At 34.3% G+C, this 22204-nt stretch overlaps 1 protein-coding gene and 1 pseudogene across 2 annotated transcripts in view; both read right to left on the reverse strand.

Annotated features, from left to right (window-relative positions):
• Window positions 1-22204, reverse strand: part of WASL (WASP like actin nucleation promoting factor) — a 70768-nt gene that overhangs the window by 25094 nt on the left and 23470 nt on the right. For both annotated transcript variants that reach the window (XM_058297308.2, XM_058297307.2), the window contains exons 2-5: window positions 11811-11945; window positions 9296-9382; window positions 7647-7743; window positions 4637-4660 (exon numbers count right to left, since the gene is read on the reverse strand). In XM_058297308.2, coding sequence (XP_058153291.1) covers window positions 4637-4660; window positions 7647-7743; window positions 9296-9382; window positions 11811-11945 — 343 coding nt within the window. The remainder of the gene's footprint in view (window positions 1-4636; window positions 4661-7646; window positions 7744-9295; window positions 9383-11810; window positions 11946-22204) is intronic.
• Window positions 9079-9179, reverse strand: LOC111760491 (U6 spliceosomal RNA; annotated as a pseudogene).

Below are 22204 nucleotides of genomic sequence, written 5' to 3' on the forward strand. Positions count from 1 at the left end.
GGAAAAGAAGGGTCAGGTAATCTGTCTAAAGTCACACAACTAGTGAGCAAGGCAAAGGTGAATTTTTATATCTTAATTCTTCATCCACTACTAGACTTTCTGTTAACTAGCTTTTACATAAAAGCCAAACCACAGACAGATACTGGTAAATAAAAATGTCATCATATATTGTTTCTTCACCAATATTTCAGTTCTCAGTTTGTAATCCAACAGTTCATCATTCAATAAATATTTACTGAGTAACAACAACTTTCAGAATTTGGGAAACAAAGTTTTCTACACAATCGAGATTAAGGTACTTGGCTATTTCTGCTGACAACAGTCATTTATCTTGGAGTTTAAATGTGTTAGAAAGTAGGTTTAAAATGATGTTCTAAAACTTATTTAAATATTCGTTTCGAAAGTGATGCACTAAAAAAGTAATGCCTTATAAATCACTATACAGTCTTTTTTTTTAAAGTAAAGTTTATGGAAGATTTTTGGTAACAGAGATAGTTTACAATTTTAACTCATTTCAAGTAGTTTAATTATTCCATTTATGAAATTATACTACACTGTGAACATCTAAGTAAAAATATAATGGAGGGGGCTGTTTTCCTCCCTCACCCTCGCAAAAAAAAAAAAAAATACTCAAGGGACAAATTAGGTCTTCTGAATAAGAAAAACTGCCATAAGAAAAGGTTTTAAAATATTCTTACTGAAAAGACATTTCCAGTTAATTTTAAATCTAAAAGAACAACTGAAGTCTTCCCCTTAATTACATAAAAAGCAGAGAACTCTCACCAAGGTAAAATAGTTGAGAGACAGGTGGCTCAGAGGCCTCTGATATTAAGCAGTCATGAAGCTGAGAACAATCACTGGAAAGCATATAAGCTAAAATGTGAGACTGGCCAAAAGAGAAAAAAGAAAGATGTATGAATTAGGAGTTTGTGAGGAAGATTCTGAATTGCATCTTAGGAATTTATGTTACCTCTACATGTCATTTTAATAGCTATAATGTGAAAAGATATGGTAAATTGATAATTTAAATGAGGATTGAAGAGCAAGCACCTGCATGGAAACTGTATTATGTGGTTAAGATATCTATCATCACCAAGTGATGGTGCACCAAAGGCAGAAAAGTAATATGCCTCCTTCTAAACAGTGGTCTCCACATAGTGAAGAAAGCAAGACAATCAACTGCAGAGCAGGAAAACATTTTAAAGTTTCTATTTATAGATACTTATTTCACTCAATTGTATATGCTGTATTTATTTCATAATTTACAAACATTGGCAATGCATGCTCTATAATTTTGGTGTGTTTTTTAAACAGTAACAGTACTGCTTTTTTCACTCTCCATTTATTTAATGAAAAAAAAAAAAGTTTGGAACAATTGCACCAAAGGATTGAAACTATAGATTGAAAGATATAAAACCACTAACAATCTCAAGGAAAGATTCTGCATTTATATTGTACGAGTGTCTCTCTTCTTAGCAGAGGTAATAAAATTGTGAGTTGCCATCATCACATAAAGAATTCCCAAATTCTATCCATGCATGGAAATTAGGTATGTCTTCAGAAATATATTTTATATGTAAATGTAAACAAAAACTACCATAAGGTACTTATATCTCTAATTCAATTATATGATTTGTATATCATCTACATTTTAAAATCTCAGGTTACCATCCTTCATGTTTTATATACCCTCACCAGGAAGCTTTCCCCACAGCTCTTCAATATATGCTCACAGAAGACAAAGTAATTTAATTAATTTTAAAAGAAGTTAAAATAATGAACACAAAGAAAATATTTCCATACTGCACTAAGAGTTCACAGAAGAATGACTTATGACTCAGCTGCATATTTGTTTCCTTTGCCTCTGCCACCAACTGGCTGTTTAATCTGAGGAACACTATTTCCCATCTCTAGGTCTCCATTTCTCCTTCATAACTGTCTTGACATTGTAGCATAATGGTTAAGGGACCAGGCTTACAGTTAGATTGCCTGAGATAGCCCTACCCTACTACTTACTATTTATGTGATAACTCTGCCTCAGCTAAAGCCATGGAAGCAAGAACATGAAATCAATGAAACCTGGAAGTGAAGGGAGAGACCAGCAGATGCTGTCATATGCCTTGCCATGTGGCAGAGAAGCCAAGGATCGCTGGCAACCTGTTTTTGGGATGAAAGCATCACCTTGATGATGCCTTGATTGGACATTTCCCCAGACTCTAACCATAAGCAAATAAATTCCCGTTGTTTAAGCTGAATCTACATTGTACCTGCTTGGAGCAGCCAATGAAACTAAAGCACCCAGCTTTCTCATCCATAAAATGGGGAAAACAGAAGGTACATCATAAGGTGACTGAACAGGCCTGGAAGGCAGTATATGAAAATTACATATTAGCTGCTATTGTTGTTGTCATATCTTCAACATGATAACTGACATTCATTAAGCATCTCCCAGTTACCATCACTATGCTAAGTGCTTTGATTAGCTCAGTCAATGCCCACAACAGCCTTATAAAGTTAAGTATTAATGTTTTCATTGTAAAAAGAAACTCTAAGTATCTAATATTTGGTATTAAATACTACTGGTAGTTCTTTTAAAAATTTTAATTATAAGGTATTGTGATGCTTTGAGACTGTATGTACCCTAGAAAATCATGTTCTTAGAGCTGATCCATTCCTGTGGATGTGAACCTCTTGTAGGTGGGACTTTTTGATTAGGTTACTTCAGTTAAGGCATGGCCTAATGTGGATCTTTAACCTTGTACTGGAGTCTTCTATAAATGGGATGAATACAGAGAGAAAGACAGGGAAAAGCCACAGAAGCAAAAGAGAAAGCCATAGAAGCCAGGAGCTGAAAGCAATGAAATCCAGAAGAGAATGGAGACCAGGAGCAACTGCCATGTGCCTTGACATGTGATAGATGAGTCTCTGGGGGGAAACCATTGCCTGATGATGTCTTTCTTTTAAAACTCTAGATTTCTGCCTTTTTAAAAAATGTATTTATTTATTTATTCATTCATTCCCCCTCCCGCCACTTGCGCTCACTGTCTGTTCTCTGTGTCCATTCACTGTGTGTTCTTCTATGTCTGCTTGTCTTCTCTTTAGGAGGCACTGGGAACCGATCCTGGGACTTTCCGCTATGGGAGAGAGGCACTCAATCGCTTGAGCCACCTCAGCTCCCTGGTTTGGGTCTCTCATTGTCTTTTCCTCTGCGTCTCTTTCTGTTGCATCAACTTGTTGCGCCTGCTCATTGTGTGGGTCAGCTCGCCTTCACCAGGAGGCCCCGGGAACTGAACCTGGGATCTCCCATATGGTAGATGGGAGCCCAGTTGCTTGAGCAACATCCACTTCCCCTGATGATGTCTTGATTTGGACATTTTTTCTGAGTCTCAGAACTGTAAGTTTGTTAGTCAATAAATCCCCATTGTAAAAGCCAACCCATTTTGGATATATTGCTTTCGGCAGCCTACCAGATTAAAATAGGCATATAATCAAAAATTTAGTAAAGCAATATTTAGTTCCTATTTCCATATCAGGAAAATGAATTTAAAGCCAAAATCAGAAGGCAATACATCCTTGCTTAAGAGAAACAAAATCCAGCAATTACCAATAACTGCCACATCTTAAGAATTTTGAATTACGTTAATTTTCCTGGATAATTATTCAAAATTCTAATGAAAGAAATTGAGTTTTTTTAAAAAGAGCACCTGTATTTCACATTATAATGAAGGTTCCTGGAGTAATGGTTCATAGAGCCAGGAATCCCATTTAAATTTCATGAAAGCCATGGGTCACCTCTCTCCAGAGAAAAGAACAGAGACATAAAATTTAGCTCATATGAGGAGTAGATGTAGCTCAATGACTGAGTGCCTGCTTCCCATGTACGAGGTCCCGGGTTTGATCTCCAGTACCTCCTAAAAACAAATAAAACAAACAGCCAAACAAACAAAAAAACCAGCTCTCACTGGGGGACAGATCTGGCTCAGTGGTTGAGCATCTGCTTCCCCAAGGTCCTGGGTTCAATCTCCAGTACCCCTCAGAAAAAGCATATAGTTCACAATTTCAGAGAAGTATATGGAGTTCAGAATGAGAATCTCTGTCTTAAGAGGTCTGAAAGCTTGGCTCCTATCTCTCAGTATCCCACTTTTATTTTTAAAAAATAAATGAATCTATAATACTTAAGTATTCACTTCAAATTAAAGAGGGTTAGCTGCAGCTACTATTCTAAAAAACCATCACAGAAAGTGCTCATACTGAAAGGAGCTAGTTTTATGTTACCTGTGAGAAATAATATTTTGAAATGTGGGAAAAAGATAAATCTTAAGAAAGTAACAAATGTGTCAGACAAAATTTTTCTGCCTTAAGGATGATTTTAAGACTAATTTGTATAGTTTCTCAACTCAGTCTATTATAGCTATAGAATTAAGATATAAATATTTTTCTTCACCCTATTATTCTTCTTTCATCCTAGAAAAAAATGACAGACAATACATTTTCTAAGTCTCATCTGCCATTCAATATTTAAAAGTAACTATAGTATATGATAATGGCAATTAAGTATTAATGTATGGTACATGTTTCTACAAGGATTAAACAATAATCTAAAATCATTTTGACCAATAACTATTAAAGAGCTTACCATTTGGGGGGTCTCGTCTTTTCTCTGTTAGAAAATAAAAGGATGTTATTAGATATGCATAACATCAACATAAAAATAATTTTCAGAACTTAATTTAATTCTGTCTTATTCTAAGTGGATATACAGGTGGTTAAAGAAGGTATCTCAGAGTGATATTTGAGCAGACATCTGAATGAAGTGAGAGAGGGAACAATATATACAAAGGTCCTTAGGAGGGAACAGCATGAAGGAACATCAGTAAGTCTAGACTGGAACAAGAGGAAGAGCAGAAGAAGATAAGTCAGAAGGAGAGAGCAAGAGATAATAGATTTTATTCATAATACGATAGTTTTTAGTCAAGGTATGACAGAAAGCTCTTACAGGGTTTTGAACAGGGCAAGTGACATGATCTATGTTTTTACAAGTTTATGCTGGCTACTGTGTGGAAAAGAGAGAGCAGGGTGGCTTAAGTGGAAGCAAGGAGATTAGTTAAAGAGCTATGCCAGTATCTAGATGACAGATGATGGTGGCTTGAATTAGGGTGGTAGCACTGAAGGGGGTGATAAATAGAAAGATTCAAGACATATTTCTGAAGGTAGAGCTGACAGACTCACTGATAGGATTTAACAAGGGACAAAGTAAGCCAGAATGACTAGGTAGAATAAATGCCATTTACTCAGATAGAAAAGATAGAAGACAAACAGGAACAAGATTGTGAGGACATGGTCTTGAGGGTGAGAGACATGGATCAAATGTTCTGTTAGGTCATGTTAAATGTAAAGGTTATTTTGACAGTCTGAAGGCTGAGTGAGAGGTCAACGGTAATGATAAAACAATGAGAGTCATCAGCAACAGGTAGTAGTTAAAGCTATGAGACTTAATGAAAGCATAAAGGGAATGAGAATACCCAGAAAGACTGAGCTTTGGGAAAGACCAAAAAAAAATACTAAAAAGCTACAATCAGGTAGGTAGGAGAGAAAATCAGAAGCATTTCTATCAACTCTTTGCATTCACATTCTTACATACCAGGTTTTTTCAAAGCAAGACACTAATTTGGCTTTAAGAACGTTTGAAAATTTTTAAAGAAATATAATTTCCACATATTTTCTAATATAAAACTTTCTGAAATTTTAAGAAAAATACATATAAATAATCTACTTAACAAAATAATTTTATAAATAACAATCTAAAATCAGCAAGATTTAATTGGGGGATATGTTATAAAATCCTAGCAATGGGAAATGTAAATGTATTACTCCATTTGGTGATCTAACGAAGTAACTTTCTGAAACATTTGATGTAAGTAATTTCCAACTATGTGAATGAACGCCAATCCTTAAGATTCTAAAGTGCTGTTGCTCTCTCTGTATTCAGAGGAAATATTTCTTAAATTGGTGGCTGGCAGAAATATGAAAATAAACTTGAGATAAATATAAAGTTCAGAGGTTAAGTTCAAAGAAGCAATTACTGAGGTCTATTATTCTATCCTGGCTTGAGAGCAATTCACATGAAAAAAAAAAAAGTGATACTTGGCTGAAAAAAGCAGAACGGAACCTATCAATATAAGACATTTGCTAGAAACATTTACAAAACAGTATTTAATCAAATCAAGGGAAGTTATGGTATCACAGTACTAGTTAGGCTATATTTAGAATAATGTCTTCAATTCTAGATACCATATTTTGATGAGTCAGAGCACAGTATTCAGGATAATACATCTATAAACGAGATCATGTAAGGAATGTTTCAAGAAATGGGGACTGCCTAGACTAAAAAAGTGAAAGTATGTAGAGTACACGATAGATGGCTCCCAATATTAAATAACCATTGTGAGGAAAAGAAAAGAGACTATTTGTTGCTTGAAAAGTTGGACCCCATTGGTCTAAGGTAAAGAAAGGCCCGAAACTATAACCATTCCTAAAATTGTGGTTTCAATACCATAGCATTAAATGCTTTCCTAGCATGGAATCAAGTAACAAATGTTCTTGGTCTCAAAAGACATAACAAAAAATCATTTGGCTTTAATAATTTTCCTCCTCACTCACTACAAGTGAAATATATTAAGATGGCAACGTTGAAGCAACAATTCATTTCATTTTTATATTTACCCATCACTTTCTTAGAAACCCACTGAAATGACAAAGTTGTTTAAAATGAAATGTATGCCTTTAAACTCCTGTGACCTGAATCTAATTGTCTTCCTTTCCCTTGCCTTATTCCCTTTCATTGGTAAAGCATATCCTTGAATACAGTGATCTTCAAACTGGAGTAACATGTACCCCTTGGAAATACAGAAGACTTTTCAAGCACATGGTTAGTTTTAAGGGGATCTATTTGCTGCTCTCAACTTCTAAATGCCATCTTTCCTAAAACTGATCTGCCTGAATCTGCTTGATTTTGAAGGAGGTTCACGTTTCCTAATCACTCTTCTCCCAATAAATAATAGGATGGCCCAGTATACTTTTGCCAAATAATACTTCTACTCCAATAAATTTAAAACACTATACAATCCATTACCAGTCTCGAATTACTTTATATGTACTGGAATCATCTTATGCACTAGACTAAGTTTTTTACACTTCTATGATGTACAACGAAAGGGATAAAATACAAAGACAAGGCAGTAATATGGATCTTGTCAGCAACTCTGCTCATCGGCTTCTAGACTTGCCAAGAAGTCTCTGTTCACAAAGTATAAAGTCAGTAGAAATGAAGATTTATCAACACAAAAAAAGTTACAGGGATGAGTCCTTCAGAAAATCTGAAAAAATTAGTTCTTGATAAAAAGATTTAAGTTAGAGATTAGCTAACTTTCTGTAAAGGGTCAGACAGTAAATGTTTTAGACTATATCGGCCATATAGTCTCAACTACTCAACAGTGGTGTGGCAAGAAAGCAGCCACAGATACTAAATAAGCAAATGAGAGTAGCTATGTGTCAGTAAAACTTTACTTACAAAAATAGTGGTGGGCCAGATTTGGTCTGGGAACTTAATTTGACAGATAAAATTTTAATACTTAAAAAAAAGTTACCAGATTTCCTTTGCCGCCGGCCCAACAGGTCTGTAACTGCTTTTCGGAATTTTTTTGCTTCTTCTTCATTGGCAAAATTAAGAGCAACTTGACAAGTCTGAAATATTTTCATTAAGAGTAAACAACAAGATATACAGATTTACCTTTATATAAAGAAAAAGATAATGACCAATAGAAGTACTTTCCAGAGGCAGGAAAGGTTGAGTTTACTAGCAGTTAAGAAATTAGTTTGTGCCTTGATTAATTTAAACCTAAGAAGGCAAAAAAGCACAGAGAAGTAAAGTAAAAGAATACCATTAAAACAGTCACCTATCATAGTAGAAAACCACATATTAAATTGAATACTTCACATTAAGCAAAAATAAAAAGTTAATTGAATTTGAACTTTCAGTAGGGCTCTGAAAATAATCTGGACTACAAAAGACAAACAATGGAAAAGTTGGCCCAAACAGGTCAACTCTATCTTTATTAGCTAATGTTTTTATTTCACAGCTCAATTATAGGTAGTATTTAAATCATAACCTTAATTCAAGTAAATTACTAAAAATGTAGAAACAATGACATTACTTATTATGGTATTTAATGCACATATATACACAAATTTATATTCCATCATGAAAAATGTGAAAAAACAATTGAAAAAAAAATTTCCTCAGAAGAGTTGGGATATGTATCATCTAGTTCAACCTTCTTTTTTATTCCTTGTAGAAAATTTAGGAAATGCAAATAATTCAAAAAAAGAAATTAAAATCACCCCTAATCACTCAGATAATTCCTATGAGCAATTGGTATAGAAATCCTTCCACCATTTTTCCAAGCATATACAATTAAATTTTTATTCTGTCCCCACTGCTCTTCCATCCTCTCAGCCACATTTACTGTACTTTAGCACCCTCCTAGGTCATGAACTATTCTTCCACAAGATAATTTGAGTGATTGTAATATTTAAAAGTTACAATAGATTACTGAACATTTAAGTCTTCACTTTTATAGGTAAGGAAACTAAGGCTTAAAGGGAATAAAAACAGTTAAGATGCAGATTGAATGAAAATGTGATTTCTTTTCTACCACAGCAAATTACATTTTTATTATTCTTTGAAACCCTTTTCCTTGCCCTTAAAATCTTAGCCATCTCTTCTTATTTAGCTATTATACCTATGAATCAGATTTTTAAAAAAATTTCAATCAGCTTTATTGATATATATTAGTAAAACAATCTATCCAATATGCATAATCAGTGGTATATGGTATAATCATATAGTTGTGCATTCATCAATACAATCACCATTACAGCATTTTCATTATTCCAATATCAATAGTAATAATAATAATTTTTAAAAACCCAAATAACTGTACTCCTTAATATTCACCTCTCAACCTCCCTAAACTTCCTCTGCAATATATATCTGTTATTTCATTTCCATCTCTCTAAAAAAATATGTAACGTTTCATGAATTTGTATGTCATCCTTGTGCAGGGGCCATGCTAATCTTCTCTGTATCATTCCAATATAGGTGCTGCAGAAGTGAGCACTAAATAAGCTTTTAAGAGTAAAATAATTATTTTTATTTTATACAGTACCTACACACATCACAGACATATGTAAAAGTAATTACTTTGAATAGGGCAATAAAGAAAACATGACTTACATCTCCAGCAAATGTATGAAAATATCCTCTAGGACTATTATATACAAAGTTATTGTATAGCTCTTGTTCCCACAATAGTTTGCCATCCTAGAAAAAAGTAAAAATTAAGTTACTGAAAAGATAATCACTAGGAATGAAGCAAAGCAGATGACTCTAGAGCTTAAGGGAATTGTTTATATTAACAATAGCTTTCATATACACATATAATATGTATGTATTACATGTAAGTAACATAACAATTTAATCTGTAACTTCTTAACAAAACTGTAAATACTGGATAAAGGTGTAATCCCACATATCAAGTGAGTTTAATTTAGTAAATTAAGATATAACCTCATTAGTCAGTCGTTCCCAAATACAGTTATTTGGTCAAATATATAACTAGAAATTACTAGATCATCAGTACTACATAGAAGGAATAGGATACATTTGAATGCACTGATTACCAATGCATAATCCCAGCAGCAATATTTAGATTATATGCTATCAAATATTATAGGAACATCTGGAACATTTCATGCTCTTTCCCTCAATTCTGTAGATGTGCTATATGGTAAATTAACAATTTTGGAATTTCTAATTTTTGCAGGATGGCCTCCAAATTAAACACGAAAATAAGTAGAATCAACCATGCTGCAGAAAAAGATTGATGATTAAAGCTCACAGGGGTAAACAATGGATAAGACAGCCATGAATGGTTGCTCTATCTGTGGGATGTGGTATAAAAAACACATTTAACTTTCATATTTAAGGTGGCTAATTGTGAGTGTTCAGCAATGGTTACTGTAGCAGCTTGATATTATTGATGAATTCCAAAAAGAAACATTAGATTATGTTTATAAACTGATCTTCTCCTCTGGACATATTAGATTATATTGGATTCATAGGTTTACCTCATAAAGTAATTATGTAAACCTCTTGTGCCAGGAGGGCACTGAGTTCCTAACCCTGTGGCGGGTAAAAGACATGGCAAAGGACAAAATTAGAGGGTTTTTGATGTTGGAGTTTTGATGATGGAGTTTGATGCTGAAGCCTTAAGCTAGAGCCCCAGGAAGTAAGTTCACAGAGGAAAAAGAAGCAAGCCCCAGGAAGAGAGAAACCCTGAGCCCAGGAAAAAGAACGCTGAGGAAGGGAGGAACCCAGGAAACCTGAACCCTTGCAGATGTCAGCGGCCATCTTGCTCCAACACATGGAAAAAGACTTTGGTGAGGGAAGTAACTTATGCTTTATGGTCTGGTATCTGTAAGCTCCTACTCCATTAAATACCCTTTATAAAACCAACCGATTTCTGGTATTTTGCATCAGCAAATGGAAATAAGTGGTTGAAGAAACACAATCATAACCCCATTCTGAAATGCAAAGTTCTACGTAGACCACGATTTAAAAATATTTAAAAAATACTAGGTACACACATTATGACCACTGTAACAGAATTCTTTTTTTCCTCAATGGAGTTATATGTGTATTCCATTTCTAAACAGTGATTCTGACTGTTGATGAGAAAGGGATCAAAGCACTTAGAGATCTCTTTCAAACTGTGTGTTCCCCATCCCCCAGAATCACTGCCACAGTACATCACCATTAGTAACAGGAGTATGTCAAATCTATCATGGGGTTAAGAAATGGATTTTAAATTCATTTCAAAGTACGGTACTTAAACCTTCTATTTTAATCTCAGGGAAATAGTGTGCAACAGACCTAGATGGTAATCCCATTTTATAACTAAAGAAGCTAAGGTCCAAAGACATAAAAAAGTTTGATTATAGTCAGACAGTAAGTATGGATCAAAAGTTCAATGAGAGTTTTTGATTTTTGGTCTGTTTTGTTTTTCCAAGTATAATTCAATGATATTTATCACCATATTTAAGTATGGCTTAAATATGGAAAGGTTTTAAAAGAAATAATGGAGACATCACTTCAGCAAAATAATTACTTTTATGGTAACTATAAAGAGATAAATCTCTGACAAAGGGCATCTAAACTAAGACAGTAATTTATAATTGAGAGTGAGGGATCTAGAGCTGTAAAAATCTGACTTCTGAGAAATAACATAAAGAAAAATGGGTAACAAATACATTATTATATTGTATAATGCTTTAAACCTGAGCTGATGTAAACTACAGTACATATCAAGCTAAAATATACTTTGTGTTCCCTGAAAGGACTATGTACACTATAATGGACAGGGTAGAATAAAGGAGTATATCAGAAAAGGAGACAATATGAGGAAAGCCTAAGAGCCAAAGGCATAATTAAAAATAGCTTTAATGATACATGACTGTGGAAATATAGAATAGAGAGCTATTCATGCTCTGTTTTGTGACATGTTCCCATTTGGTCACAATGTCTATACTTAATTAAATATCTAAAACAAAACTTCTGCCTTCTAATGCTAATTTAAGTACAGTTTAAATATTACATAACACAGTTTTAAAGAAAATAAACATATTAAATTATAAACGGGGCAGAAAACCTGATCACCTATAGTTTAAAGGGAAAGAAAAATAAAACCCACCTTGATGTCAAATATTCTTAAAAAATAAGATCTTTGTGGATTGTCCTTAACAAGACAAGCAACACCACTGCACTTCTTTGACCACATACAGTTCCGATCTGCTGCATATAACTGTACCACTGCTGAAGACATAGTCTGAAAATTATAAAATTTATGCCATTAGATTCAAAATAATACAATCGAAACTCCAGAGGAAAACTACAAGATATACATTAGTTTATTTTTAAGAGGAAATACTTAAAAAACAGACATAATTATTCTTACAAGTCCTAGAGACAACACTGCATCCCAAACTACCAAAACATGCAGGCCTCCTTTTTAAGATTGTGACAAAAAGGTCAAAATTTTTGTCAGCCTCAAGAGTAAATTTAGCAGAGGGTACAAAATTATATTTCATCTTCTTTTCAATCCAGAAATTGAATAATGATACATCAGGACAGGAACTAATATACTAATTTACTGCTGATTTATAACATAAGCAAATATAAAGGTTAAGAGCTCAGGTAGGGCAAACTATATTTTAAAAAAATAGCACCTGATGAAAGAGAAGTTTTAAAGAAATATTTTAAAAATAAAATAAAATAAAACAAAACAACAGGTAATATGCTTAGGAGTGTCAGAGACCATGCCCAATAAACGGTAGCTGTCATTACCATAATTATTGTCATTATTATAGTAATTCTCTGAATTCAAATCTCAAAGTAGCATTTTGAAAATATGAAGACTGAAACACTGAGGGCTATTTTAAAGTTAAGTTAATTTTAAAAGGGTAGAGTACATTTGGGTTTTTCTTTAATAAATCACAGTAAGAAATAAAAATATACAAAAGCCCTCGAAAACTTCTCTCCCAGCTTTTAATTAAAATGTTCAAGAAAACAAAAATATAAAGAATAAAATTTCTTATCAGCACCAGAAATTAAGGATACAAATAAATAGCAAATGCTAGAAACCTAGATGTTTTTATCTACATACTATAATGATATGGACATTAGGAAAAAACAGTGGCTGCTGAAATAGGTACCACTTCCAGAATTGAAACAGCAACACTGATAACAAGTCATCTTTGTGCAACCTAAAATGACAGCATTCTGCCCCTAATGTGGGGTTGAAGAACTAGAACCAACTGGAGAAGCCAAGCTTTCTTACCTAGACAACTGGGTTCGTTGAAAGTGGGAAGAAGGGAGAAAGGACAGGTGAAAGGAAAAAGTACGTTACTGAAACCACAAGTTTTAGATCTATCAAAGAGACTGGCAGGAACAAGGGAAGGTAGTGGCGGGAACAGCCTTTTCTAAGGCCTTCTTTTAACTTCATTTATTGACCAGCTTAGAAACCTGTTAGCACAATACATGAAGATATGGGTATGCTCATAAAATGAAGTAATTCAGGCTGTTTCTGCCATCTGCTAAGTGACCAGTGAAAACTCAAGTTTCCTCATAAGTAAAATGGGACAGCACAATCTGCCTCAGAATTGTGAGGTTTATATGAAAATATTAGTAAGATGTCTTGCATTTTGCCTGGCATTCAGCAAGCCATCACAAATGATGGATCCAATGTAACTATCATTAGCCTTCTATAAGGGACTTTGAAGGAAGCATAGCTGTGTGGGGGAAAATCAAATTATCAGCTGCTCATTTCATTGGTAATGTAAGAATGATCATTCTAGCTTCATGGGTTACTGGCAGAGCCAAATGGGATAGCAAGCAGTACTAGGTCCTCTGTATAGTGAAAAAAATGGAATTTGTTTTTAGCTTAGAGTTCGATAGGAGTAAAATTAATACAATCTTTTTGGAAAAGAATGTGTTAATATATAAAGCAAATACATTAAAACATTAATATCAATCACTTAACCCTGAATTCCATTTTCAAGGAATCTATCCTAAAGAAATAGCCCAAATTATAAAAGGTATAAAGGATAAAGAGGTTTAAAGTCCTGATGCTCAAGGCCTGGTCTATGAAATAGCAGCACTGGCATCTCCCAAGAGCTTGTTAGAAAGGCAAAATCTAGGGCCTCACTGGAGAAATATTGAACAAGAATCTACATTTTTAATGATATCCCCAAGTGACATCTATGCACATTAATTTGAGATGCACTGGTTGAAAAAAAAACAAATGAGTTCAAGTAATTTTTATCTCAACTTATTAAATGTAATTAAACCATGATTAAATAAATTGACAGTTTATTGTGATTATCTTGAATTTTTCAAGCAATATCATTTAATATCCCAAAAGTCAGTTCTGGCACGGCAAATTTGATTTAAATCAGAGGCATGGGAGAAATAAGGGTGACTTCGCAGGCCAGGCCATGGAGACACTGCTTCTGTCTTGCTCTCTCCTAGATCACTTGTTCTGGGGAAAGCTGGCTGTCATGTCATGAGAACACTCAAGCAGTCCTGTAAAGAGGTTCACAAGGCTAGGAAGTGAGGTCTCCTACCAGCAACTGGCACTAATGAGCCACCTTGCAAGTGGATCCTCCATTCCTAGTCAAGCCTTCAGATGACCACAGTCCCTGCTGACATTATTAGTGCAACCTCAAGAGATACCAAACCAGAGCTGTCAACTAGGCTGCTCCCAAACTCCTGATCCACAGAAAGACTTAATAAACTTTGTTATTCTAAGCCACTATGATTTGAAGTAATTTTTTACACAGTAATAATACAATCATAGTAACAATAATTCGTTGAAAGCTAAATTTATTATTGATACTTAGAATGTGTTAGGAAATGTGTTAATAAGCACTTTTACATATAATCTCATGTAATTTTTAGTACCATTATAACCTCATTTTATTCTTAAGAAACCCAAGGCTAAGGAGAATAAGTAACATACCCAATATCAGAGCTAAATGGCAGAGCTGACTAAGATTCCCTTCAAGGCATTTTGTAACTCCAGATCTTACTGTCTGTATTATATATATCATTTCACAACAAAGTACATTTAAGCAATTATGTAGTAGTATTAGCAGAGCTGACTTCTAGAAATCAGTTTTAAGCACTTTACCATACAGGTACTAAGACAAACTTGAAAGCAAGATTTACAGTTACTATTTGTAGCACTATATACTTTAAATATATCATCCTAGAAGATACAGCATAATATCTCTTTTTTTAAAAAAGATGGTGAAATTGACAGAAAAAAAGATTTAAGTGCCACACAGCTTGAAAGCATTAATGAGGATATGGAAAACAATTTGAGTTACTACAATCTCAGTTCTCCCAGGGGTAATACTTAACATGTATCCTTTCAGATGCATTGGAAAGAAGGTAATTTATTACACATAATGGATGCTTTAGAGCATTAGGACATTCCAGTATACTATATTGCCACCTCTTTTACGACTGTATCCTAAAACAATGGAAAACCTCCATTTAATTCTAAATTATATTTCTTTCATATTAAAATCTGTAATGTAAATATTCAACCTTGGTTTCTATTAACAGTGATACATACATGTTGTGGTATTAGAAGAACACCCACAAATCCTCTGAAAATATTAACCATGTTTACTGACCCAGTAATCTCATTCCCAAACTAAGGATTAAGGTAATAATTTAGAAGGCAACAAAAAGTTTTATTTTAATATAAACATAAAAAAATATATATAAACCATCATTTTAAAATAAATGTTAGTAATTACGGGCTTTCCTATAATAGGAATAGCAATAACCAAAAATAAGGGATGATTAATAATTCAGTTCAATGGAATATTGGGCAAAGGAAAAGAAAATAGATTATATTAATATTTGGAGATAAATTCTTTTGGGTCCATTTAACTGTGTCTGGGGACTGCCCTCCCCCAGTAAGAAGATTCCGAAGAATTACATGCACAAATTGTTTATAATAAAACCAAAGTCATCCATGTAAGATCAGTATATTATTAGAGATCAAAAGTTCCTAAAGACATTCCCAGATAACAATGTTTAATGTTATGGTTTTAACTTTTGCAGACCAAATTTATTTTGAATTTGACACATGGTCATAACTATTCATCACCAGGATACAAAACAACAAGATAATTTCCACAGGAAGAGTGATTATGAATTATGAAATTAACTTAGAAACATAAAAAATTTGTATAGTAGGATATCAAATTTAAAAAACAAGATTGAAGAAGTATATATTTTGCTTGCTCAAAATGTGTGTTGTTCTTCAAATACACAAGCTCAGGACAATAGTCCCAGAGGCTCCTTATCCCTACAGCTACAGCACTGAAAACATCATAAAAAATGGTCTGACATATATCATTGAAAAGTATTAAAGACAAGGCTGAAGAATTCAAATATAAGATGAGAAAATTTGTTTTCTAAGGAAAATTCATATAAGTCACAGCCCTTTTAGTATGGCCTTATTAAGATACAGTTCAAAAAAAGCAATTTGGAAACAACACACCAAGAAAAATATCTGAAAATCTCCTTAGTTTACATTTTAACCAGAAAACAAGAAGTAATAGTTTTTAGAAGAAAAATGTGTCATTTAATAGTCTGATGTTCCTCTATGGAAATATCCTTCCCAAAGGACCAAATATTAATGCTGTAAAACATGGACGGACATGTGAACTAAAAACAAAAACCTAAAACTTCACATACGTTTATATAAATTTAAAACTAATTATTGAAATTATAATGTTCCACACAGGCATGTCATTATAAACCTTATTCTAAAAGGATTTAAAATATTTCAATACTAAAGAAAACCCAAGTAATCATAAGCAATTTTTAGTACCTAGATTTTCAAAAACTTGCTATAATCTTATTAGTCTAAATACGTATATTCATTCCTTACCTCAAACTGGCAAAGTCTGAAAATTACATACCACAGCAACTTATAATTCTTGATTTAGATTTAATTTATATGCATAAAACATATAGAGAATTTACTACTTGATAATTAGATAATTTATAAGTACTTGAATAACTTTAGGAAATCCAAGAATGCAAGAATAGCTTACACACATAATGTTAATATAAATGCTAGACAAAATAAAAACAGGGAAAGTCAAACTATAGATTGACAGCAGTTTAATTAAGTTTTAAAAAACATTCCTTCCATTCCATTAAGGTAATTACAGCTAATCTACTCTACTACTTCTTGCTTTTCATAATCAAGAATATATTATTGGGGACAGAGGTAGCTCAAATGGTTGAGTGCCTGCTTCCCATACACCAAGTTGTAAGTTCGATCTCTGGCACCTCCTAAAAACTAAACGAACAAAAGTAAAAACAACTCTTATTGGGGAGCAGATGTAGCTCAGTGGTTGAGTGTCCCCTTCCCATATACAAAGTCCTGGGTTTGATTCCTGGTACCTCCTAAAAACCAAACAAACAAAAGGAAAAAACAACTCTTATTGGGGAGCAGCTGTAGTTCAGTGGTTGAGTGCCTCCTTTCCACATACAAGGTCCTGGGTTCAATTCCTAGGTATCTTCTAAAATGAAAAAAAAAGAAAAAAGAAAAAAAATATATCATCAAAAAACAACCTAAGGACAATTGCTTAGGAAATCTTCTATTAGCCTACTAATGTTAAGGTTAAATTTTTTTTAATTAAAATTAAAATACTATATTGATTTTTATTGAAATAGAACCTGTGGTATTTGACGCATTCCTAATACTTCAGTAGTAAAATATTGTAGTAAAATATTCATCCTCAGAACTTTCATTATCAAGGGCAGAAAGAAGCTGGGAGATATATTTTGGGATATAAATTCCCTCCCATTGTCCTTCAGCAAGGCACAAGAGCTCGCTTGGGTTGATTCTGTTCCAGTAGGCATTTTCTTGATTCCCTAGGTTGAAATGACTATCTGCTTTTTCTTTGTATTTCTAGAGTATATTTCTGTGTATCTGAGTAACTTTGTCACATATGACCTTATTCTAAAATAGAATAATACTCTGTGTATTGATTTCTTACCCATGAGACTTTAATTCCCTTAAGAACCTAAAATAGTTTTTGCAAGCCTATACTTTCATTCACCTACATTTTCACTGACCTCTAGTAAAAACTGTTTGTTAAATTAAATGACATATTCTGATTATGATATTGATACTATAATAACAAACAAGAGAATGACTAAGGTCATTTTAGGAGATGCACCCTCAAGTATTGATAAAGGGCATCATCATTTCTGCAATATACTCTCAAATGATTCAGTAAAAAACAAAATGCACATTACATATAAATAGAGAACTAGGGTACAATGTTAACATATGGCAAAACTGGAAGAAGGAAATCTAGGAATTTTTTATATATTTTATTTTCTAGTATGAAATTATTTCAAAATAAAAACTTTGAAAAAGCACAAATGGTTCAACAGGACTCTCAGCCCCCTCCCACAACCATGAGAATCTTAAATAGGTGGCTCTCTTAAAAAAGTCACTGCTACTTCCAAATAATGAGCCACTGCCACACTGACCCAAAATTAAGAAAACTGCTACTTCCTCCAACTCCCCCAACACTTACACCAACTTCATTAAAAGGAGCTTCATCCTAAATAAGACTTAAACCACATTCAGCACTTCTATAGTTTAAATTCCTTTCATATTTTCAGATAGTCACATTATGTAATAGGTCACAATAAGAATTTTAGATCAGGAAAATCGGTGTTAATTTGATTACAGAACTAGCTAATAAAAGGGGGAAAGGCTGGAAAATACCAGGACTTTGTGGAGCCTTACTGTTAGCAGTCAACTGCCTACAGCAAGTACTACGATGACTCAATAGTGAATAATTGTCTACAACTATTTTCAGAAGCCAACAAATATACAATGTAATTAAGTTAAAACATTCCAGCTTTTTGATGTATGTGTGTAGGTTATGTGTGTGTGTGCATTTGGCTTCAAGTTCCTAAAAACTAACCTGAAAAAAAAAACTATCCTAAATTTTCTCATTATAAAAGACCCAAGCTATAAATATGTTCCTAGATGCTCTGATGATATAGTCACGTGAAATAACCAATTTTACCCCAAATATGACATTTTAATCCATACATTATAAACGCTAAGAAAAGGAATGAAGGACAAAAAAGCTGGTTCAATTTCTTGTAATTACACTGTGACTGCTCAGTGAGCAGTTTTCCAAATAATTAAAATATAACATCTCAACTCATCTCATCTCAGTTATACTGCAACCTCAAAAACCCAATATAGAAACCAGCAGTTTAAAAAAATAAAAACACCCCTGGCAGTGAAAAAGCTACTGCTGAGTGATGAGTATCAGTAAACATTATCTAGGAAAAGGAAACAAATAATTCACTTTTGACATGTGGGTTTTATCACCTGATAATTTCTACAATAAGAACTAACCAGAAAAAGAGAGAACAAAAGGTATAGGTTTAAGAACACAGCAAGGACAGAAGACTCTACAAAAATTAGTTAATATTTTACAAAGCAAAGTTGGAGGAGTGGAGGACTACAAAATTGGTAGGTAGAATCCCCACAGTGAAGAAAAATGAAGCCGGAATAGCTGCTCTTTCAAAAGACCAAGCCCAATAATCTTTTTAGGCCTTAGAAGTTCTTTCAGAAGACTACTATACTAGCCATATTCATTCAACAAATGTTAAATTAAGTACCTACTATATACAAGGGACTGAGATAGATGGGGGTGGAGGCAGGAATGGAAGTGGGGGTGGAAAAATGACTTAAACATAGTTCACATGAAACATGCAGTCTAATGGGAGAGAGATATTAATAATTATTGCAGCTACTCTAAAGAGAAAGAATGTAAAACCTAACTAGAGTGAGAAAGCTTCCTTAAAGTGACATTTTCCTGGGAAGACTGAAAAGGGATGAAGCAGGTAAGCAGAGGTCGGAGGAAGTGGGGAGGAAAGAACAATCTAGGTAGACACATCAGCAAAAATCCTACTATTGAAAGGTGGTAGGGGAGTATTGTTTTGTTTAAAAAAAAAAAAAAAATTTTTTTTTTTTTGGAAGTACCAGGGTGGGGGATTGAATCTAGGACCTCCTATGTGGGAGGGCAGGCCTCAACCACTAAGTCACGTCAGCTCCCCAATAGGGGAATTTTGAAAACTGTTGGGTAGAGGATAAGAAAGGGAAGAGTGGCATGGAATGAAGTTACAGATTTAATATTAAAGTAACATCAAAACTAACTGTGGTTTAGAGGAATAAATAGCTATAGATAGTTTGGAAACCTTAACTGGAGATGTGGTAGAGTGGTATACTGTATATTCTCCTCCTGCCACTGACTAAGGGGTTGACCATGTGACTTGCTTTGCCTAAGGACATTGACAATTGTAATACAAGCAGAAACCTGAAAAATACTTGCATGTTGGGGCTTGCCCTCCTGAAAGTGTCCTAAAAGCTGGGATGAAAGACTGCGTGTCCAGAGGCCCAAGCCATCATACCTCTTTTTGCTGAGGCCACTTCCTGTTAGACCTGCCAGTTGAATGCAATTGCATGAGTAAGCCTAGGTGAACCCCACAGACCAAGCACCCAGTCAACCCATGGAATAGTAAGAAACAATAAATTGGTACTGCCATAAATCACTAAGTTTTGAGGTGATTTGTTTGCAGCAATATGTAACAGATATAGGGAACTGTTTTAATATACTAAAAAGAATATGACCTGTATTAGATAGTTCTAGCCTCTTCGTTCCATTTACTTATTTATTTAAAGATTTATTTTATTTCTCTCCCCTTTCCCCCCATTGTCTGCTCTCTGAGTCCATTTGCTGTGTGTTCTTCTGTGTCTGCTTGCATTGTCAGGAGGCATCTCTTTTTTTGTTGCGTCATCTTGCTGTGTCAGCTATCCAAGTGTGTGGCACCATTCCTGGGCAGGCTGCGCTTTTTTCACACAGGGCGGCTCTCCTTGCGGGGCACACTCCTTGCACTTGGGGCACCTTACACAGGGGTGCCCTTGTGTGGCATGGCACTCCTTGGTGTGGCAGCACTGCATGTGGGCCAGCTTACCACATGGGTCAGGAAGCCCTGGGTATCAAACCCCGGACCCTCCATATGGTAGGCAGACTATCAGTTGAGCCATGTCCGCTTCGCCCTTCATTCCATTTATACTGGACATCTGTTTTGAATTACAAGTTATCAAAATTTTCTATTTGTATCTACAAATCATAAAAGCTTGAGACCCTACTTTCTTCATGAATGTATTTTCCTTTTTGGAACCATTTAAAAAATTACATATATATAAAAGCCATACTAAAAAGTGTGCTGAGGAGTAGACTAGGTTTACCAAGTCACTCATAGCCACATTCCAACCTCATGTAGTACCTGTGATTTAGATTCATACTTCTAGGAAATTAAAAATTACTATGTGGCACAGGCATTAGCTGCAAACAGTCAAAATAGAGATGTTAAAACTACAAATAACGAAGTTTATTCTATCCTCAATTTTCTACTCTAAGAATAATCATACTCAGATAGTCATATACACATAAAGGTGAGATGCATACTTATCTCATTACAGACTGCCATTTCTGCAAGCTTGCAAAAGGGTGAGGACACTGTGCTAAAAGGTTAGTAAATAGGTGTGGCTTGCTCTCTTCTGCCTTTCCCCTGTAGTTTAAGTGGAACTGCATAAAAGGAGTTTTTCTTCTCTTTCCTCTCCCATTTCATCCTTTACTCTCCCATCTCTCCCTTGCAAGTAAATTGGGATTATGGTAAAACCTGAAATATGGGTTTGGGCTTTCAGGGAATGAGGGTGGGAAGGAAGTCCCCTAAGATTCCCAACTCAGTTTACCCAAGTTTCAAATTACCACTGAGACCCAAGGCCTAATAACAAGGGAACATTGTTTTATTCTGCTACTATTTCTCCAGGTATTAAGGAACAGTTTGGGATGAGAAGGTGGAAAGCTGGGGACTGTTGTCACTGGTGGGAATTAGGTGTTTCTGAATATAGAGACAAATACCACCTGATACCATTCTACCATAAATTTTATCAAGCATGTAATCCAATGCCCTCATTTTACAGAGTTCAATTTATTTGCAAAAGATCACATATCAGTCGGGGCTGGAAGAATTACCTAATCAGCTACTCATTTTATATTCACCATACACTACTCATTGATTCATCCCAATTCCTAATTTGTCATATTTTATGTCCTAACCTATCAAATTATTCTACTGTAAAATCTTAATATAATTTTATTCTGCTACTGCCCCTCATTTAAGATTCTAACCTTATTTTTTGCTAGGGGATAGGGGTAGTTGGTGGTGTTGGTGATAGGAAAATAAAGAGCATCTCTGGTGCTAGAGAAAAAAATGATCTAATGAAAGGAATAGCTTCAAAGAGATGTAAAATATATGTCCTGGGGAAGTTAGATTTATCATGAAGTCAATTAAGTTTCAGGGCCCCTTAATGGGAAGCGTGCATTGAAAGGATTGGCTTGTTCTTCTTTGGGGACACAAGGAGGTAGTATGTGTCCTGGGGAGAAGAGG

Source organism: Dasypus novemcinctus, chromosome 5, assembly GCF_030445035.2.
Source record: "Dasypus novemcinctus isolate mDasNov1 chromosome 5, mDasNov1.1.hap2, whole genome shotgun sequence".
NCBI classification, from domain to species: Eukaryota; Metazoa; Chordata; class Mammalia; order Cingulata; family Dasypodidae; genus Dasypus; species Dasypus novemcinctus.